The 16503-nt window shown below is 43.9% G+C and overlaps 2 protein-coding genes across 2 annotated transcripts in view; one reads left to right on the plus strand and one right to left on the minus strand.

Annotated features, from left to right (window-relative positions):
- Nucleotides 1–19: 19 nt before the first annotated feature.
- Nucleotides 20–15986, minus strand: cpm (carboxypeptidase M). The gene is made up of 7 exons (XM_030439347.1): nt 15879–15986; nt 13405–13590; nt 10528–10625; nt 5790–5962; nt 3772–3871; nt 1639–1744; nt 20–940 (listed from the first exon to the last, which is right to left on the minus strand). The coding sequence occupies exons 2-7, from the start codon at nt 13574–13576 to the stop codon at nt 714–716; spliced, it is 876 nt and encodes a 291-aa protein (XP_030295207.1). The 5' UTR covers nt 13577–13590; nt 15879–15986; the 3' UTR covers nt 20–713.
- The window catches only part of LOC115595187 (nuclear factor 7, ovary-like), a 12399-nt gene continuing 11755 nt past the window's right edge, over nt 15860–16503 (plus strand). The window contains exon 1 of the mRNA XM_030439349.1: nt 15860–15951. The gene's annotated coding sequence lies outside the window, so the exon portion shown is untranslated. The remainder of the gene's footprint in view (nt 15952–16503) is intronic.

A 16503-nucleotide genomic window follows, 5' to 3' on the forward strand; every position in this document is an offset into this window, starting at 1 on the left:
TGTGACGCTGCTTCACAATAAAAGTATTTTAAATGACTAAAGAACAGGCGGCTTTTACTTTGTTAGCGGTGATTCCTCGACGTGCTGCAGGTTTTTGTGACGAGCGCATTGTCAGCAGGCAGATGTGACGAACAAAACCGACACTGACTTTGTGGACATTTGCTCCAGATGTAATGAAGTCCACGGTGTTCCTGAGTTTTGGTTCACAAGAACAGAACAGATAACCCAAAAAACGTATATCGCCTCTGGCTGCAGCAGACCCGCCACAGAGGCATAAAAATATCAAGAGGACTTCAGTTTCTATTCCTGCTCAGAATAAATCAGCTCGAGCTCTTTCCATGACCCACATCTATTTATTGTCAGACTTTCAAGGAGCTGTGAGAAACCCTGTGAGCATCTCTGGTGTGTACTGTTCAGATTTAACTATAATAAAATGTTCTACGTCCTCTGAACGTAAGCTGACCTCCTCCCACACACACACACACACACACACACACACACACACACACACACACACACACACACACACACACACACACAAGGGAGAGGAAAGTCTAACATCTCAGAGTTTTCTCCTCTTGAACATTGTTTTTTTCTCCATCTGTTTTTCTCGTCCCTCCATCACAGAAACCATCGAAAAAGAAGTTATAAACTGTGTCACTGTCCGTGTTTGTGTCTGCAGAGAACATTCTGCGTCTTTCTGATTCAGCGCTTCAAGTGAAATTTAAAGAAACCAGGTGAAAACCCGACGTGTCTCCGGCGTGCTGACCTGACAGAGGGTACCACTGGTATCCGTTGGTGATGCCGTCCAGGAACGGCCGGCTGTCGGCGCAGACGTCTCCGCGGTGCATGCTGCCGTGGCTGTGCGAGTACGTCTTCGCCAGGTGAATGAAGACGTCGTCGTCGGGGCTGACGCTGGCTCCGCCCACCTGCTCGCTGCCTGGAGAAACAGGTGAGGGGTGTTCAGTGTTTGTCTGTACAGACGTTTGGATGTCTGACGTTGATCTTGTTTATTACTCTTCAATTCCTGTTTGTAACGAATTTCATGTAGTTCTGCATCTCTATGATTCTCTTACTTTTGCACCCACGGGATATTTCATGGTCTTGTATATTCAGAGTTCTAGAAATAAAGTTTATCGCTCTATCAAAGTCTCCACTGCTGTCATGTGTGCGAGTGGAAAATTGAGTTTGGTCCCTCAGGACCTGGAAATGTGAAGCCCGGGTCGCAGCACGGAGCCTCACACAGCCGGATTAATGAGTTATCTGGATGAGATGTAAATCCACTTAAGACTCAAATAAAGAAGCTTCTTTTGGTTTAAAGTCATCCACAGTGCTCTGCCTGTGTGTTGTGTTCTTAAAGTCACTGCGGAGGGTTTTAAACTGCTCTGGGTTGCGATCGCAGTGTGTGTGGGCACGTCGCTCGGCTCAACTTGTATATTTATCTGACGCTCCTCAACAATGTCATGGGATTCAGTGTGTTTCCTGTTTCTCTCGCTCTGCTCTGCACTTTCATACGAAGGAACAACCAGCACATCATTATGGGATTGTTGTGGACCACCTAGTTTTATCTTCATCACGGCGTTATCGTTCTAATTGTTGTTTAACGTCGAGCTTGATTTTGTCTGTGCGGGTGTTTACCTCCGTTGCTGTTGTCGTAAGGATAACTGGCCACCACGGCTCCTCCGTGAAGGTTCGCAGAGAGAACAAAACTCTCCATCCTCAACCAGCCAATCACAGCTCTGACCTGAAACACATCACACAGCAAGCTGCCAATCAAAGAGCAGACCTCATCATCTTTGAATCACTGTTTACAGAATAAAGCTGGCGATAAACAGTCTGAAGCTGTTTCGGCTCCAGAGTTATGATTTCAAGTTTCACTCCTGTTTTTTGTTATTTTGGGTGATTTTCAGATTGTTTTGTGTTATTTTTTTGGCATAATGTCGCCTTTCTGCTTGACACAAGATTCAATACAAGTCCGGAGAGTTTCAAGTGTCTTGTTCTTTTGGCTCCGGAGTTATAACGTCGAGTTTAAACCCTGTTTTAGTCGCTTTACCTCACATTTCAACAGAGTTATGATGTACTTTCTGACTTCCAGTCTGTAGCTGTCAACTTCTGACTCACAATGTAAATCTTAAATATATATATTCTTTAAAAGACAGCTCAGAACATCCCTAACACAGCTGAACGCTGCAGTTTTCTATAAAACACGCAATCAGGAGAAAAATTGTGCATTTTTTTAGGGACTATTTTCAGCGGCGGATGAATCCACGTTGTTGCTGCAGTGTTTCCCACAGGATTTTGTGAGACTATGGTGGGTGGATGTCGGACCCTCTCGGGGGGTCCGGGGGCATGCTCCCCCAGAAGATTTTTTTTCAACATTTTAAAGTTAAATGCATCAATCTGATGCACTTTGAAAGCAAAATTAAGAGGCTAGAGCTATGAAGAACTGTGTGCTCTTGTACACAATTTAATCACAAACACATTGGTTGTATAGACACGAATGGTGAAAACACAAAATCAACTAGAGCATACATCTGAGCCATCAAAGAAAAAGAGCAAAAGTGGTTACCTGTGTTGAACTAGTTTATTTTTTAGTTTATTTTTGAATAAATAATTAAACTGTAGGGATGGCTGTAGCTCAGCGGGTAGAGCAGGTCGACTAGTGATCGGAAGGTCGCTGGTTCAAATCCCGCCTCCGGGCTGGGCTGCATGTCGAAGTGTCCTTAAGCGAGATACTGAATCCCACCTTGCTCATCAGTGAGGGCCCTGCGATGAGCTGGTGACTTGTCCAGCAGGGGCGGTTCTAGGGGGGGGCCAACAGAGGCCAGTGCCCCTGTAACTCTGAGTCTGGACCCCCCTGTGGCCCCCCTGACAGGGAGTCTGCATCAATAATACAATGACAGATTTCTTGCAGTTATTTTGTTCTGAAGGGAAAGGCAGAAATAAAGTGTCTCAGCAGTTTACTACCCAATCAAAATTGCTGAAATTGTAAACAATGCTTTGTCTGAATGAGGGATTTATCCTTTTTTCAGGGTTGTATGTGCCCCCTAACAAAAAAGCCGGCCCCATCCTGGCCCCCCTATTAAAGCTGGTCTAGAACCACCACTGTTGTCCAGGGAGTACCCTGCCCTCGCCCTGAGATGAGGCTGGGATTGGCTCCAGCAGCAACACCCCGCGACCCCATGGAAAGGGATAAGCGGTTACGGACGATGACATGACACGACAATTAAACTGTGAGCTAAATTGTAATAAAAAATGAAATGGATTCAGAGGGTACATCATCAATTCATCATTAGTTGCAGTCTTAAAGCGAAACTCTCGCCAAAAAGCAACCGAGGCTTTATTTGGGATTGTATATGAGTCAAACCTTCATGTGAAAGCATAATTATGACGAAAGAGGCACTTTTAAGATTTACCGTAGTTTCGGTTTTGGGCATGTTAATTTTGATCGGTTCATGGGGCACGACACGCTAGCATTGCTATTTTTAGAAAGGGGGGGCAGAGCCGACTGACCGGGAGTGAGAGATGCTTTGCTGAAGCTGCAGTGTGAAACACAAGTTACAGATCTTTTATGTTATTATGAGAAGTGTAAGAATTTTTTAGGTTCACTCTGAGACTGTGGCGGGACAAATTAGACCACGGCGGGCCGCCACAGTCTAAGTAATTAATGGGAAACACTGTGTTGATGTGTTTCTGGAGTAGTAGTACAAACAGAGGACATCACTGGTACTGGTCCCAGTCTCAGCTGAATGAACTCAGGTGGTGACGAACCTCTGCCTCCCGCTTCTCCTCGTCAACCTGCTGCTGCCGTTTGAGACCGGCGAAAGCGTCGGGGAAGTTCCTGTTCAGGTCGACGCCGTTTTCATTAAACCTGAAACAGACAGAAGACGACTGGTTACTGCGCGTCTGTGGACTCAGTACCAACAGGGACGGTCTTTTGTTCTTGGACCCAAACCCTCATCAGAGACGTCCTGATCGATATCAAACATTAGTGTTGACACTGACGTGGCAGATGTTCTGAAGCCTCCAGTTTGGTGTCTTTGAATGTCGCCATCTTGGGTTTTTGTTTCCAGAATTGCCCATAGTTTGAGGAGAGGTTGGAGCCAGACGGGACGTTCTGATTGGATCCTGATTGGAAGCTACTTGTCAATCACAAGGTAGCCACGCCCCTTAAAAAAACCTGCTTCATCGTCTATTTGACTCTAAATGGGGCCATAACTTTAACTTTAACTTGAACTCTTTGGGTAATAAATCCATGAAGTGACATGAAGGGCCTTTTTTCTCATAAGCTTACATACAATCTGATTTATTTTTGCAACCAGTGGAGTGCAGGTTTACAGCACTTTTGCAACGGCTTCACATTTTACACTCGGAATTAGTCAGTGGTGGATGTTCCTGCTGCTTTAAGCTAAAAACACTAAAATACAAATATGTTCTGCACATTACTTTAGCATTTTAGCATGCTAACATTTAGCCATTATAGCTTAGCACAAAGTACAGCTGAGGGTTTGGTCATACACCAAAGTGTTGGCAAATGAAAATGAAAAAAGCGATTAAAGTTTTGTGTTCCGTCCCATGATGTCGAGATAATCTAGTCAAAAATACAAAGCAGGAGAGGAAAAGTCACCTGAACGCATCATCAGTGAACCACGAGTGTCTGAAACAACCGAACAGACAGAAACTAACAAAACGAAGAAACACTTTCGTCCTCCAGCTTTTAAAATGTGAGAATTTGCTGCTTGTCTCTGTTTTATATCCTCATAAATGGAATTTCATGTATTATATAACAGCTCATCAGTCACAGGAGACATTTTACTTCAGAAAGTTTAATTCTACTTTTGACTTTTCACATTATTCTACTGATACGTGTTGTCAGGTGAAGGTAACTTCCACCTCTGATCAGCGTGAATGTCTGTTTAAAGCTCGACACACTGAGCTGAAAACACCAGTTAACAACAATTATTACTTAAAAGCTGTTTTTTTCTCTTCATCTGCTGGAACATGACATCGTTCCTTTGACTGACACCAGTTTACTACAATCAATAAAAACTTTAATTGATAAATCGAAAAAAAAACAAGTTTATTTCTGCCTCAACCTGCTGAAACGATCTCATCTCATCTCAGTGAATCGTTTCCTTATATGGTTTGGAAAGTGGTGACCTCAGACAGACCACACACACACACACACACACACACACGCACACACACACACACACACACACACACACACACACACAGTATGGAAGTTCTGTGTGAGTTCTCGTGTAATGAGAGTGTGTGAGCAGATGTACATCTCCACAAGTGATTACAACAATAACACGGACACACACCTCTTTCACGGGACATTAGAAGAAGTCAAAACACTTATAATTAGATACTTAGGGGCTTTAACCGTAACTTTAAACTGTGTGTGTGTGTGTGTGTGTGTTTGTGTGTGTGTGTCTGTTTTTCCTGCGAATCAGATTGTTTTGGGCGTTGGAGCGTTGCAGAGTTAAGTCTAAACACAACAATCACGATTGTGTGTCGTCTCACGTCTTCAAACTCTTGTTTTGACATTTGGTCTGACACAAACACACACACACACACACCCACACACACACACACACACACACACACACACAGACATAAAGTTTCTTTAAACTGCTGTAATCAATATATTGTGTTGAGCTCGATGGATGAAAGTGGCGTCCTGCGGCAGCTGGAGACAATATTAGGCTGCAAAAAACAGAAATTTGAGCTTAAAGAGGCTAAAAAGGTGTGTGTGTGTGTGTGTGTGTGTGTGTGTGTACCTGCCAACGCTGTACTGGCAGTCTGTGTTTGACGAGTCGAAGCCGTCCGGGTTCATCGTCGGCAGGATGTGGATGCGGGTGTTGTTGAGCAACAGCTGTGACCATGTTTCATTCCGACGGTACCCGCCCACCAGGTCATCGATGAGTTGTAGCAGCAGCACCCGGCCAAGAACCTACACACACACACACACACACACAGTTGCTAATAAGTTAAAAATGATCCAAAAGTTTAAATTTAAGCAGATAAACTTGGTAAAATCTGAATCAATCTGAGTCGCTTCTTGGGTTAATTTGGCTAAAATGTGAATGGAGTCTGGTGCATCAGGACGAACACAAACTACACAAACTTCCGCTTCTCACTTCTGCTCAGTTTCACACTTGAACTCATTCATATTTCTTGAACGTGACTCAGTGAGCGCTACATGTTCCCTCCTGATGGAAAGTGATGCCGTGAGTCAGCGATCCAGAGGACGAGTCAGAGGATGTTTTCTACGAGGCGGACGGATGATTAGAGGGCAGGGAGGCAATAAAAAAAAAAAAGAAAAGGTTGTGAATGAATGAGAGCCTCAGGGGGGAGAAAAAGAGAAGGGTGGGAAAGGTGTGTGTGTGTGAACAAAGCCGCTATACACACACACACACACACACACACTCATGTCAGGACTGGCCGTGCCTGCAGCCATCATTTTTGTTTTCCTCACGCTCGTCTAAACTGTCTTCTTCCTCTCTCTCTTCACTGCCGGCACTTATCGTATTGTGTTTGTATCCCGGCCTGGATAGATCTTCCTCCTCCTCCATTGTTGTCCGCTAACACTGCAGCAGCGGTGACATGTGGCTTCATTATCAAGTTCATTTTGCTTCAGGACCACACACAAAGTCACCAGTGAGCAGAGAAAACAGACAAACGGTTTCCTCTGAAGTATTAATCTGTGTAGTGTAATTAATCTGTAATGTGTAATGTTGTTCAAATGTGAGCGGATGTGTTTTCTGCTCATTGAACAGGAGTAAAGATAAATCCACTTTGTAGTGGGCTCTCCGGATCCGAGCAGAATCTGATGAATCAAATGGTGCTGATGTGGTTGGTGGTCTATTTTCAGGGTTCGTACACATTTTTCAAGGTCAAATTCAAGCACTTTACAAGCACTTTTAAGGGTCATTTTTAAGATTTTCCAGCACCTTATTGCTGGGGTAAAATACGTATCTAAAGGAATATATATACTTGTGATTTTTTTCTTCACTTTTTATCACAATTATGTACATTGTATTATGCTGTAAACATCGAAAATGATATTTTATAAAAGCAAAAACTTCAGAAATTAATTATCCAGTCTGATCCCAATTTTGTGAAAGACACAGAGTTATAATGTCAAGCACTTTCAAGGACTTAAACTAAAATCCAAGCGCTTTCCAGACCTTGAAAACACAACATTGAAATTCAAGCACTTTCAAGGATTTCAAGCACCCGTACGAACCCTGTATTTTGATTATCAGTGAATCAGTTTGAGTCATTTTTTAAGTCAAACTTCTCTGATCTGTGGACTAAATGTTTCCACCACATCGCTGCTGTTAAAGTGTCAGTGATCACACCGCTCCGCTTTAGAAACCAGTTTAGAGAAGAAGATGAAACCGGTCCGGCGCTGTTTACATTGTTGTACATTAGCAGATGAAAGCTGGAAGTGACGGCGGACCTCACGTGGATCAGAGACAATAACAGTTCAGAGTCACAGACGGAGGTTTGCAGCTGACTTTCCCTTCACCACCGGAAAAAACTCCGCTCGCTCCCTCTCGCCCACACAAACGCAAACACGCGACGTCCTTTCACATGAAGCAAAATCATTTCTAAAGGGAACCGAAGTGAGACTGGGAGCAGCGTCAGGGTCATCGCTGAAGGGCGGCGGCGTGCCATCAAGTCACGCATTAGACTGAGACATCAATCAACACTTCAGTGACATCAGAAGACAAACTCACACGAGCTGATTGTGATCTGAGAAGCTGGACGGCATTCCTGCTTCTGACCGAGCAGCTCATCAGAACACCGACGACAGATGAATCCTCCCTGTTTATCCTCGGAGAGGTTGATCCGACGCTGTTTTCTTCCTCTGTTGTAAGTTTGCTCAACAGCTGTTTCCCACCAGCGGTCAGACGTATGACGTGCTGACGAGCTCGATGCAAACGGCAAGAGTGTGTGCATCGCATGTGGCCGGAAGTATGTGGACATTTAAACACTGCAGGTGAACAGTAGATGGAAAACAGGAGCTTTTAATGTGATAGTTGAGGTTTTGTATCGCTGACGACCACCGACAGCAAGATGTGCTTTAGTCACCGAAAAGAAAACACAACTTGGAACATATAGATATCCGTCTTAAGGTGCTATTTGTAAGAAAATTTGATTTTTGAGCCTCATTCCAAAACTGATGTTTGGGATGGCCGTCCTGCCTGTCTGTACGCGCTGCAGGGAATTGCACCATCAAAGCATTTCCAGTCCCAGGTGTTTGTTTCTGCCCCTGACAGGCTCACGCTGTTCTCCTCAGTGTCTGACAACATTATATGAAGCATCCCTCAACAGACGGACCTTCTCGTTAAAGCTGCTGTAAGCGTCTTTTAAGCTAACTTCCTGTCTGTTTTGCAGTTAGCGGTCCTCTCCCACCTCGCTACGTCACCACATGAACTCACAGCAGCCGTAAAACGCTTAGTGTAGTAAACATACATCACTTAAAGCAGCTTTAAGAGGCACGTTCCTTTTTGTGTTGAGCCAGAAACAGCCACTCTGCAAATCAACCAGACTCCGTTTGTAAAAACAGTCATTTTAACGACCATTTAGCAGCCGCTCAGTAGCCTCCCTGCTGCTGCTACACGCTGCATCTCCACACAGAGGAGTGGAAAAATAGTTATCCAACACTTTAGTTTCGATCTAAACCTCTAAACAACAGATTTTAAAGGATTCACTGAGGATGAAGCCTCCTGACTGTCGTGACCTCGCTTCACCACGAGCACAGTGGAGCTCTGAGGACGTTACATCATCAGTACGTTGCTTCACGTGTCGATGAGGGTTTTATCCTGTCACACACACACACACACACACATCGATGTGTTCTGGGAACAGACAGAAATCTCTACAGGACACCTTTTCAACTTTTATATAGAGGTTACATTCCTGCTGTTCTAGTGTGTGTGTGTCAGAGAAAGTGTGTGTGTGTGTGTGTGTGTGAGAGTGAACCCGGTGAAAAGGCCTTTTTCTGGAGGTTTCCTCTGAGACCGACACACTCCGCTGCCCCTGTTTGCTGACTGTGTGTGTGACTGTGAGTCCAGGCGTGACTCGTCTATTTAAGGATATTTCCATTGACTTTCACACACACACACACACACAGCAGTGTGGTCAGCAGCGGGCCGTCGCCACGGTAACCAGATGCTGGTCAGAGGTCGCTCAGAGTTTCCTTTACTCAGTTTTTTTAAACCGAGGCTGCTTTTTTTAAAAACTTCTTTAGTCCCTTCAGACTTCTACACACTTATTAAATTACATCAAACTACATTATAAAGAGCGCGAGTACTTCCTGTCACCAGTCTAAGTGGTGTGAAGACATCACATGATCAAACTCTCCACTCACACGTTCATAAAACCGCGTGAGTTTGTTGAACGCACTCTCAGCGTTTGAGGTGCGACGATGTTAATTACTATAAAAGCGACTCGGTGGCACGCGGAGCCAAAGAAGTTAAACTTCCTGGGTATAAAACGACGCTGGTTTTACGCATTGTGCTGCCCGAAGAGTGGCGGTCATGTATACAGTCGTGTAATGATGCGACTCCACAGCGGCTCTGTAGCAAACCAGCACTTAGGAGGTCAGCAGGTCGAGCCGACTCTGGCACCAACAGGCACTTGGTTCACGTTGATAGAAAGTGTTAGAGTCTACAGTCATGCTAACGTCGCTACGAAACAGTTTACCATCTAGTTTAACATGTTAGCATGCTACTGAGCGGGTAACTTTAGCATCCTCCCATCATGTTATTGTGTCTAAGTGACGGCTGGTGGTTCAGTGTCGAGCTGGCGGCTGTGAAAGCGTCTCTGACAGGCCGGATCAGTTATTCTGAGAGTCTGACAGCATCACAGAAAGATGCTTTTTGTTTAACCAGAAGCAGCTGCTCGCTCCATCCACCAGACCGTATTTACAGAAGCAGTAATTTCACCTTCGCTTCATTTGAACTCGACAGAAAAAAACAAAATCACTCACCAACTCTGGTCCGGTTAAAAAAAATCTCATGATTACATGTTAGCTGTGAACGTTTACCAGCTGCTCTCCTCTGAGTGTGTAAACCACCGCAGCTTCTCCCAGAAGATGACATTAATATAACACTGATGTCTGTCAGTGAGCGTGAGGACGAGCTGTCTCTGTCCTGCGTCTCAACTCCAGTCGATTAAAGACTTTTCTGTTGTCGCCTCAGTTTCAGCTGCTGCCGTTTCCTTCAATACATCCACAGGTGTGTTTTATAAAGTTGTCTGATATTTGAATGTGGACTCAGCTTACTGTCCATTTGCAGACCACACACACACACACACACACACACACACACACACACACAGTCTGTGGTCTGAATACAACTGTGTGTGTGGAGTGTGTTTGACTCTGAATGGCTTTTGTTGATCTCTTTAGTCTCCTTTTAGTCCTACTTCCTGTCAGCAGGGAGGGGTCGTCCGTCCGTCCGTGTGTGTGTGTGTGTGTGTGTGTGTGCGTGTGCGTGCGTTCACCTCGTTTCCGTGCATGTTAGCCACATATTTGAACTCTGGGATGCCAACGGTGTGACGGCGAGGACTGAGACCCAGAGCCAACACCCACAGCTGCTGACCTGAGAGAGAAACACAGTAAACAGTGAAGTTTTCTACGTTTGTACAAGCGACATTTTGTGTTTCTGAGCGAATCCGCTGCGGAAAATATTTTAACAAGATGTTTTTACAGTGAATATAAACTGTACAGTGACACCGACGGCAGGTTTGAGTTGGCTCAGTCCAGCTCTACTTGCTAAACAGACCTTAAAGCTGCACACATCAGCCTTTCAGCTCATTGTTTTGGTTTCTCCGCGGGTTGTAATAATCATATTGTCCTCAACATGAGGTGACGTCGGTCCACTGACATCTTTAAGGACTGCTGAGCACCTCCACGGACGAAAGACTCGAAACAACGAGCCGTGTTTGAAAAGATGAATGTGGCTGGAACCCAGCGAACCAGAAGCAGAAAACTGTTCCCAGGAAGCGATCTGGAAAGTTTTATTAACGGGCGGAACAAATGAATGAATGAGGGATTTTTCTCAATTAAGTATGAGACAAAACATTCTTCTTCTGCTTCTTCTTCACTACCAGGAAAGTGTTGTAGTGCTGTAAATAAACTCAAACGGGAGCTAATATTTACCCAGAAGAGTCCGTCTGAGTTTCACATCGATGTGGGAGAAAACATGGAATCATTAACAAGCCGATGTTCAGTTCTTACAGTCGGTCGTGCAGCAGCAACACTTAAAACCACTTAAGCACCGAGCAAAGTGTTGTTCTCAACTGCTTATGTCGAAACTCGACCGCACGCTTCAGATTTGAAGGCAGCGCAAACACAAAATGTAGCAATGCTAATTCTGAGGGTTTAGTGAATCAGCCGGTGGAGTCCAACACCCAGAACATGAGTCACCTGAGCGAGCGCCAGGTGATCTGTGTGACGGAGACGATGATGGAGGTTTTTTCTACAGCAGGAGTTTCTGATTCTCTGCTGCTCATCTGCAGTGAGTCGAAGTTTCCAGGTAAACTCGACGACTGAAACTGTTTTGAATGACGGGACTGCAGGTGAAGGTGAATGAATGAGGTGCTGCAAGCTTCAGCAAGTCAGAACACACACACACACACACACACACAGCAGTAAAACACTGTAAAATGTGGGGAAAAACTGTCAAGCTGCATACAGACGAGGTAAAACACACACACACACACACACACACTCAAAAAGCACAGTTGGAAGCAGGCCAGCTGGCGTCCTAGATTAGCACAGATTAGTGTGTCTGTGAGTGTGTGTTAGTGTGTGTGTGTGATTAGCCAGATTCAGCCGTCCCAGATTAAATTAACTCGTCCCGTTATGTGATCACACAAACACCAACAGGCCAGTGTCACGTTACAGCTGACAGCCAATAGTTCACTGATCAACCGGCTTTTTACACTTGAATTTCAGAATTTCTTAATATTTGACGTGTCGCACTTTTGCCTTAATGACAACACGCGTGCAAACTGGCACGGACTCCACAAGTAAAGGTCAACTTGATGACTCATGTCTCCCAGCATGATTTGACAGTATTCCACAAAGACGTTTTTATACTTGAACTTCAGAATGTCCCTGTATTTTGTATGTTCTCCTTTTTGCCTTAACGACAACATGCATACGAAGTGGCATGGACTCCACAAGCTCATGTAAAACCTGCTGACTCATGTTATCAATGCACATTTTAACAGTGATTCAAATAACTTTTTGTAATTAAATTTTTGAATTTCTTAATGCTTGGTATTTCCCCCTTTACCTTAATGACAGAATGCACTCAAACTGGCATGGACTCCACAAGTTAGTGTAAACCATGCTGACTCATGTTATCACAGCATGTTTTGAAACTGACTCAAATAACTTTTTGTACTTAAACTTCAGAATTTCTTAATTTTTGGTATTCCCCCTTGTGCCTTAATGACAGAGTGCACTCAAACTGGCACGGACTCCACAAGTTAGTGTAAACTTGAAGACTCATGTCTCCCAGCATGATTTGACAGTATTCCACAAAGACATTTTTACACTTGAATTTCAGGATATCCCCGTATGGTTTGTTCTCCTTTTTGCCTTAATGACAACATGCATATGACCTGGCATGGACTCCAGGAGTTCATGTAAAACCTGCTGACTCATGTTATCACAGCATGTTCTGACAGTGATTCAATTAACATTTTGTACTTAAATTCAGAATTTCTTAATATTTGGTATTCCCCTTGTGCCTTAATGACAGAGTGCACTCAAACTGGCACGGACTCCACAAGTTGGTGGATGACTCATGTTATCACAGCAGGATTTGACAATATTCCACAAAGACGTTTTTATACTTGAATTTCAGAATATCCCCATATTTGGCATGTTCTCCTTTTTGCCTTAATGACAACATGCATACGAAGTGGTATGGACTCCAGGAGTTCATGTAAAACCTGCTGACTCATGTTATCACTGCATGTTTTGACAGTTTTTGCACTTAAATATTGGAATGTCTTAATTTTTGGTTTGTCATCCTTGTGCCTTAATGACAGAGTGCACTCAAACTGGCACGGACTCCACAAGTTAGTGTAAACTAGTTGACCCATGTCTCCCAGCATGATTTGACAGTAACAAAGAGCTTTTTGTACTTGAATTGCAGAACATCCCTGTATTTGGTTCGACCTCCTTTTGCCTTAATGATAGCGTGCACTTGAGCTGGCATGGACTCCGAAAGTTGGAGTAAAACTTGATCTCCTTGGTCTTCTTTGGTCTTAAACTGTCAAAGCTTTGAGGCATTTTTTTCAAATGCAATGAGCTCCAACTGTTTTGAAATCTACAGATATCATAGACGAGGGGTTGGTCGTTACCTCTGACAGACTGGCCGATGCTGTACAGGTGTGCGATGTCCGGGTTGGAGGTGTTCATCTGGAGGAGGTACTGCTCGACCTCACGGTTGCTGTGGTAACGAAACTCCAACGTGGAGGCGAGGGTGAGGAGGAGGACGGGGAGGAGGAGGAGGGAGAGGAGGAGTGATGACATCACTGCAGTGTGACCTGTGGAAGGAGAAAACAGAGATTGAAAAGGTTGGAACTCAAATCTAACTATAAAGCAAGGAATCTCTGTCCGTCTGTTGTTCACACATGTCGAGAACTGTTCGTCCGATCTATGTCACACTTCACAAGTTTGTTGCTGAGCGCCGGAGAAAGTGCAGCATCAAATTTGGTGCAATTTGGACATATGACACTTTCAATAGCAATACATTTTGAATAAACAGCGAACACCGCTCTGTGGCTTCAAGGCTCTCGCGTGATCTCATGGGGAAGTAGATGTAAACAAAACTGAGGTTGGTGGGATGCAACAACTTTCTGTAGTAACACGATGCAGCGGAAAGGAAACAAAAGCAGAAGGTTTGATGAATATTGACGGCTGCATTGCTGAACTGCTGCAGCTCACACTCAACGTGTTACGGCCCAAATATCTAACTGAACAAATTGGAAAATGAAAAGACTTGTAAGGTGTACCTGAAGAGAACAACCAGATGTGACGTGTGAAACGCTAAACAGAAAAAGCAATTATCTGGTGTTAGAGGAATGCTGAACAGTGAGATCAGAGAGCTGATGGTTACAGAAACCATCCAGAACATCAGGAAGTCGAGGTTGACCTTCAAATAAAACCCGTCAGCAGACAGAGAATGATTCATGTTTTGATACGAGTGATCCGACACACATATAAATCTTCTTCTTCAGATATTTTGTATCCATTTCAGTGTTTCATCAGCTCCGTCCGAGGTGCAGCCTCCTGGTTGGCTGAGCAGCTGAATGTCAAGTTGTCTGTTGAGGAATGTAAAAGCCGAGTGTAAGTGTGTAATTACTGCTGTGTAGGAGTCTGTAGATCCCTACAGGTGTGTGGACTAGTTAACAAACAAGTAGGCTAACTGTGAGCAACGTCAGCCTGTGGATCAACTCTTCACTGGGTTCTAAAGGTCTGTTTTTACATCTAATCTTAAATGTTGTTGAGTTGCATTGATTTTATGTGCTGCTGCTGTCTGAACTCAGACGGGTTCACAGATGAACTCACTTGTGGTTCACTACAGACGCTGAGCAAACATTGCGATGTGTTATTGTCGTCTGAGCGTCATCACAACACGACGGAGGGCAGTTTAAATATGCTTCTGAGATGAATGCTTATGATGATTCATGTATACAGAATGTAGCTGCATCCCACACAGCTGATTTATTACATATCATTAATAATAAATGCTGGTTTCCATGACCACAGATGTGTACAGTCTGAGTTTTCTGCTCTGAGCCAAAACAAACAGCCGCCGTCGCTGATGAAACTATCTCGAAGTGACACGGGAAGAAATCGTGTTCACAGAGAAGGTGTGTTGTAAAGTTTGATAGTCTGCTGAGTCCTTCATCAGTCTCACGTTACCGAGTAAAGTTATCTCCGGGTTCGGGTTCAACAAGGACGACAAGTTGAAAGCTCTGAGGAGAGCTGGTACAAAAAAATGTGTCTTCTCCAAAACATAAACTACATTCTGCCGATACCAATATTAGGAAGTAAACAATTTGAATATTAATATACAGAATCAGCCAATATACTCAATTTTGCGGACATTTTTTTTTAACAATGATCCCTCAGATGTGCTTATTAACACTTTTATTTTAGTTTGGTTGAACCTGAATGCTGGTTGAGCTTTGAGAAATCTAGCAAGAGGAGCTCGAGTGAAGATTTCTTCTGCTACGACTAAAATAAAATATTCTATATGTGCTACTCTAAATATTACAGACACAAACTGATTGTAGGTACAACTTTGTCCTGTAAAGACAAGTTAAATAAACAGCAGACCCACATAGAAATCATAAATGACAAAAAAGAGATGAAGGAATATTTCCATCTTTTAGCAAAACTCAAATTCCAAGAGCAACAAGACGCTGCTGAAAGCTCTGGAGGTAGCTGGTAAGCAGACCTTGAGTGAAGATTGAGTCAGATATATTCAACGTACAAAAGATTAATTTAACAGAATAAGACAGAAACAAACTGACTCCACAAGTCACATCTTACAGAAAAGTGTCCTGTCTGGTTAGTTCAATACACAACTCATGACCCAAACCTGCTGATAAATGTCAGAATATTCCAGATAACATCCAACATATAGAAACACACTCATTAAACCAATTATTATTATTTTTTTTTAAAAAGACATGGAGTGCATTAAAGTGCTGCATTAACATGATGACACACTGCATTTCTATAGGATCACTACAGGAATGTTCAGGCTGATCGGTGATCGATTATCAGGCGCTGACTAACAGTACCGACGCTCTGAGGTTCTTACCTGTCCGCTGCTGACCCGACCGACACCGACCAGCACCGGCAGAGAGACGAGAGTCCGACCGGCTCCTGTAGAGGTGAGACAGTAGAAGAGGAGTCAGGTCTGCCTGTCTGTCGCCTCTTCTCTCAATGAATGTTTCTTATTCACCAGCGGGTCTCCCTCTCTCGCTCCGGGAGGGGCGGGGCTTAGAGGAGAGACGTGTGCCTGTGTGTGTGTGCGCGCGTGTGTGTTGGGCGGTGACACGCAGATTCAACAGGTATGTGAATGAAGCACACAGATTATTCATTCACATGAACACGGCGGCAAACTGAAAATATAAAAAAAATAATGTGTGACTTGATTCACGATCACACATCAAAATATGTGCTATTGATCTGAAGTGACAGAAACAGACAGTCTGTCTACTTTAGATGTGATAGTGAGAAAGTTCAGCTAACGTTTTACAGACATTTTTGAAACGAACGTTAGCTTAACGTTCGCTAATGTTCACGAACGTTAGCGAACGTTAAGCTAGCATTGGTTTCAAAATGTCGGCTAACGTTACACATTCAGAGTCAGGACACTCAATGGTGCACAACATGCTAAATAGGCTACCTTGTGACCTTGTGACCGTGATGCTAACAGATTC

This window comes from Sparus aurata, chromosome 14, assembly GCF_900880675.1.
Source record: "Sparus aurata chromosome 14, fSpaAur1.1, whole genome shotgun sequence".
NCBI classification, from domain to species: domain Eukaryota; kingdom Metazoa; phylum Chordata; class Actinopteri; order Spariformes; family Sparidae; genus Sparus; species Sparus aurata.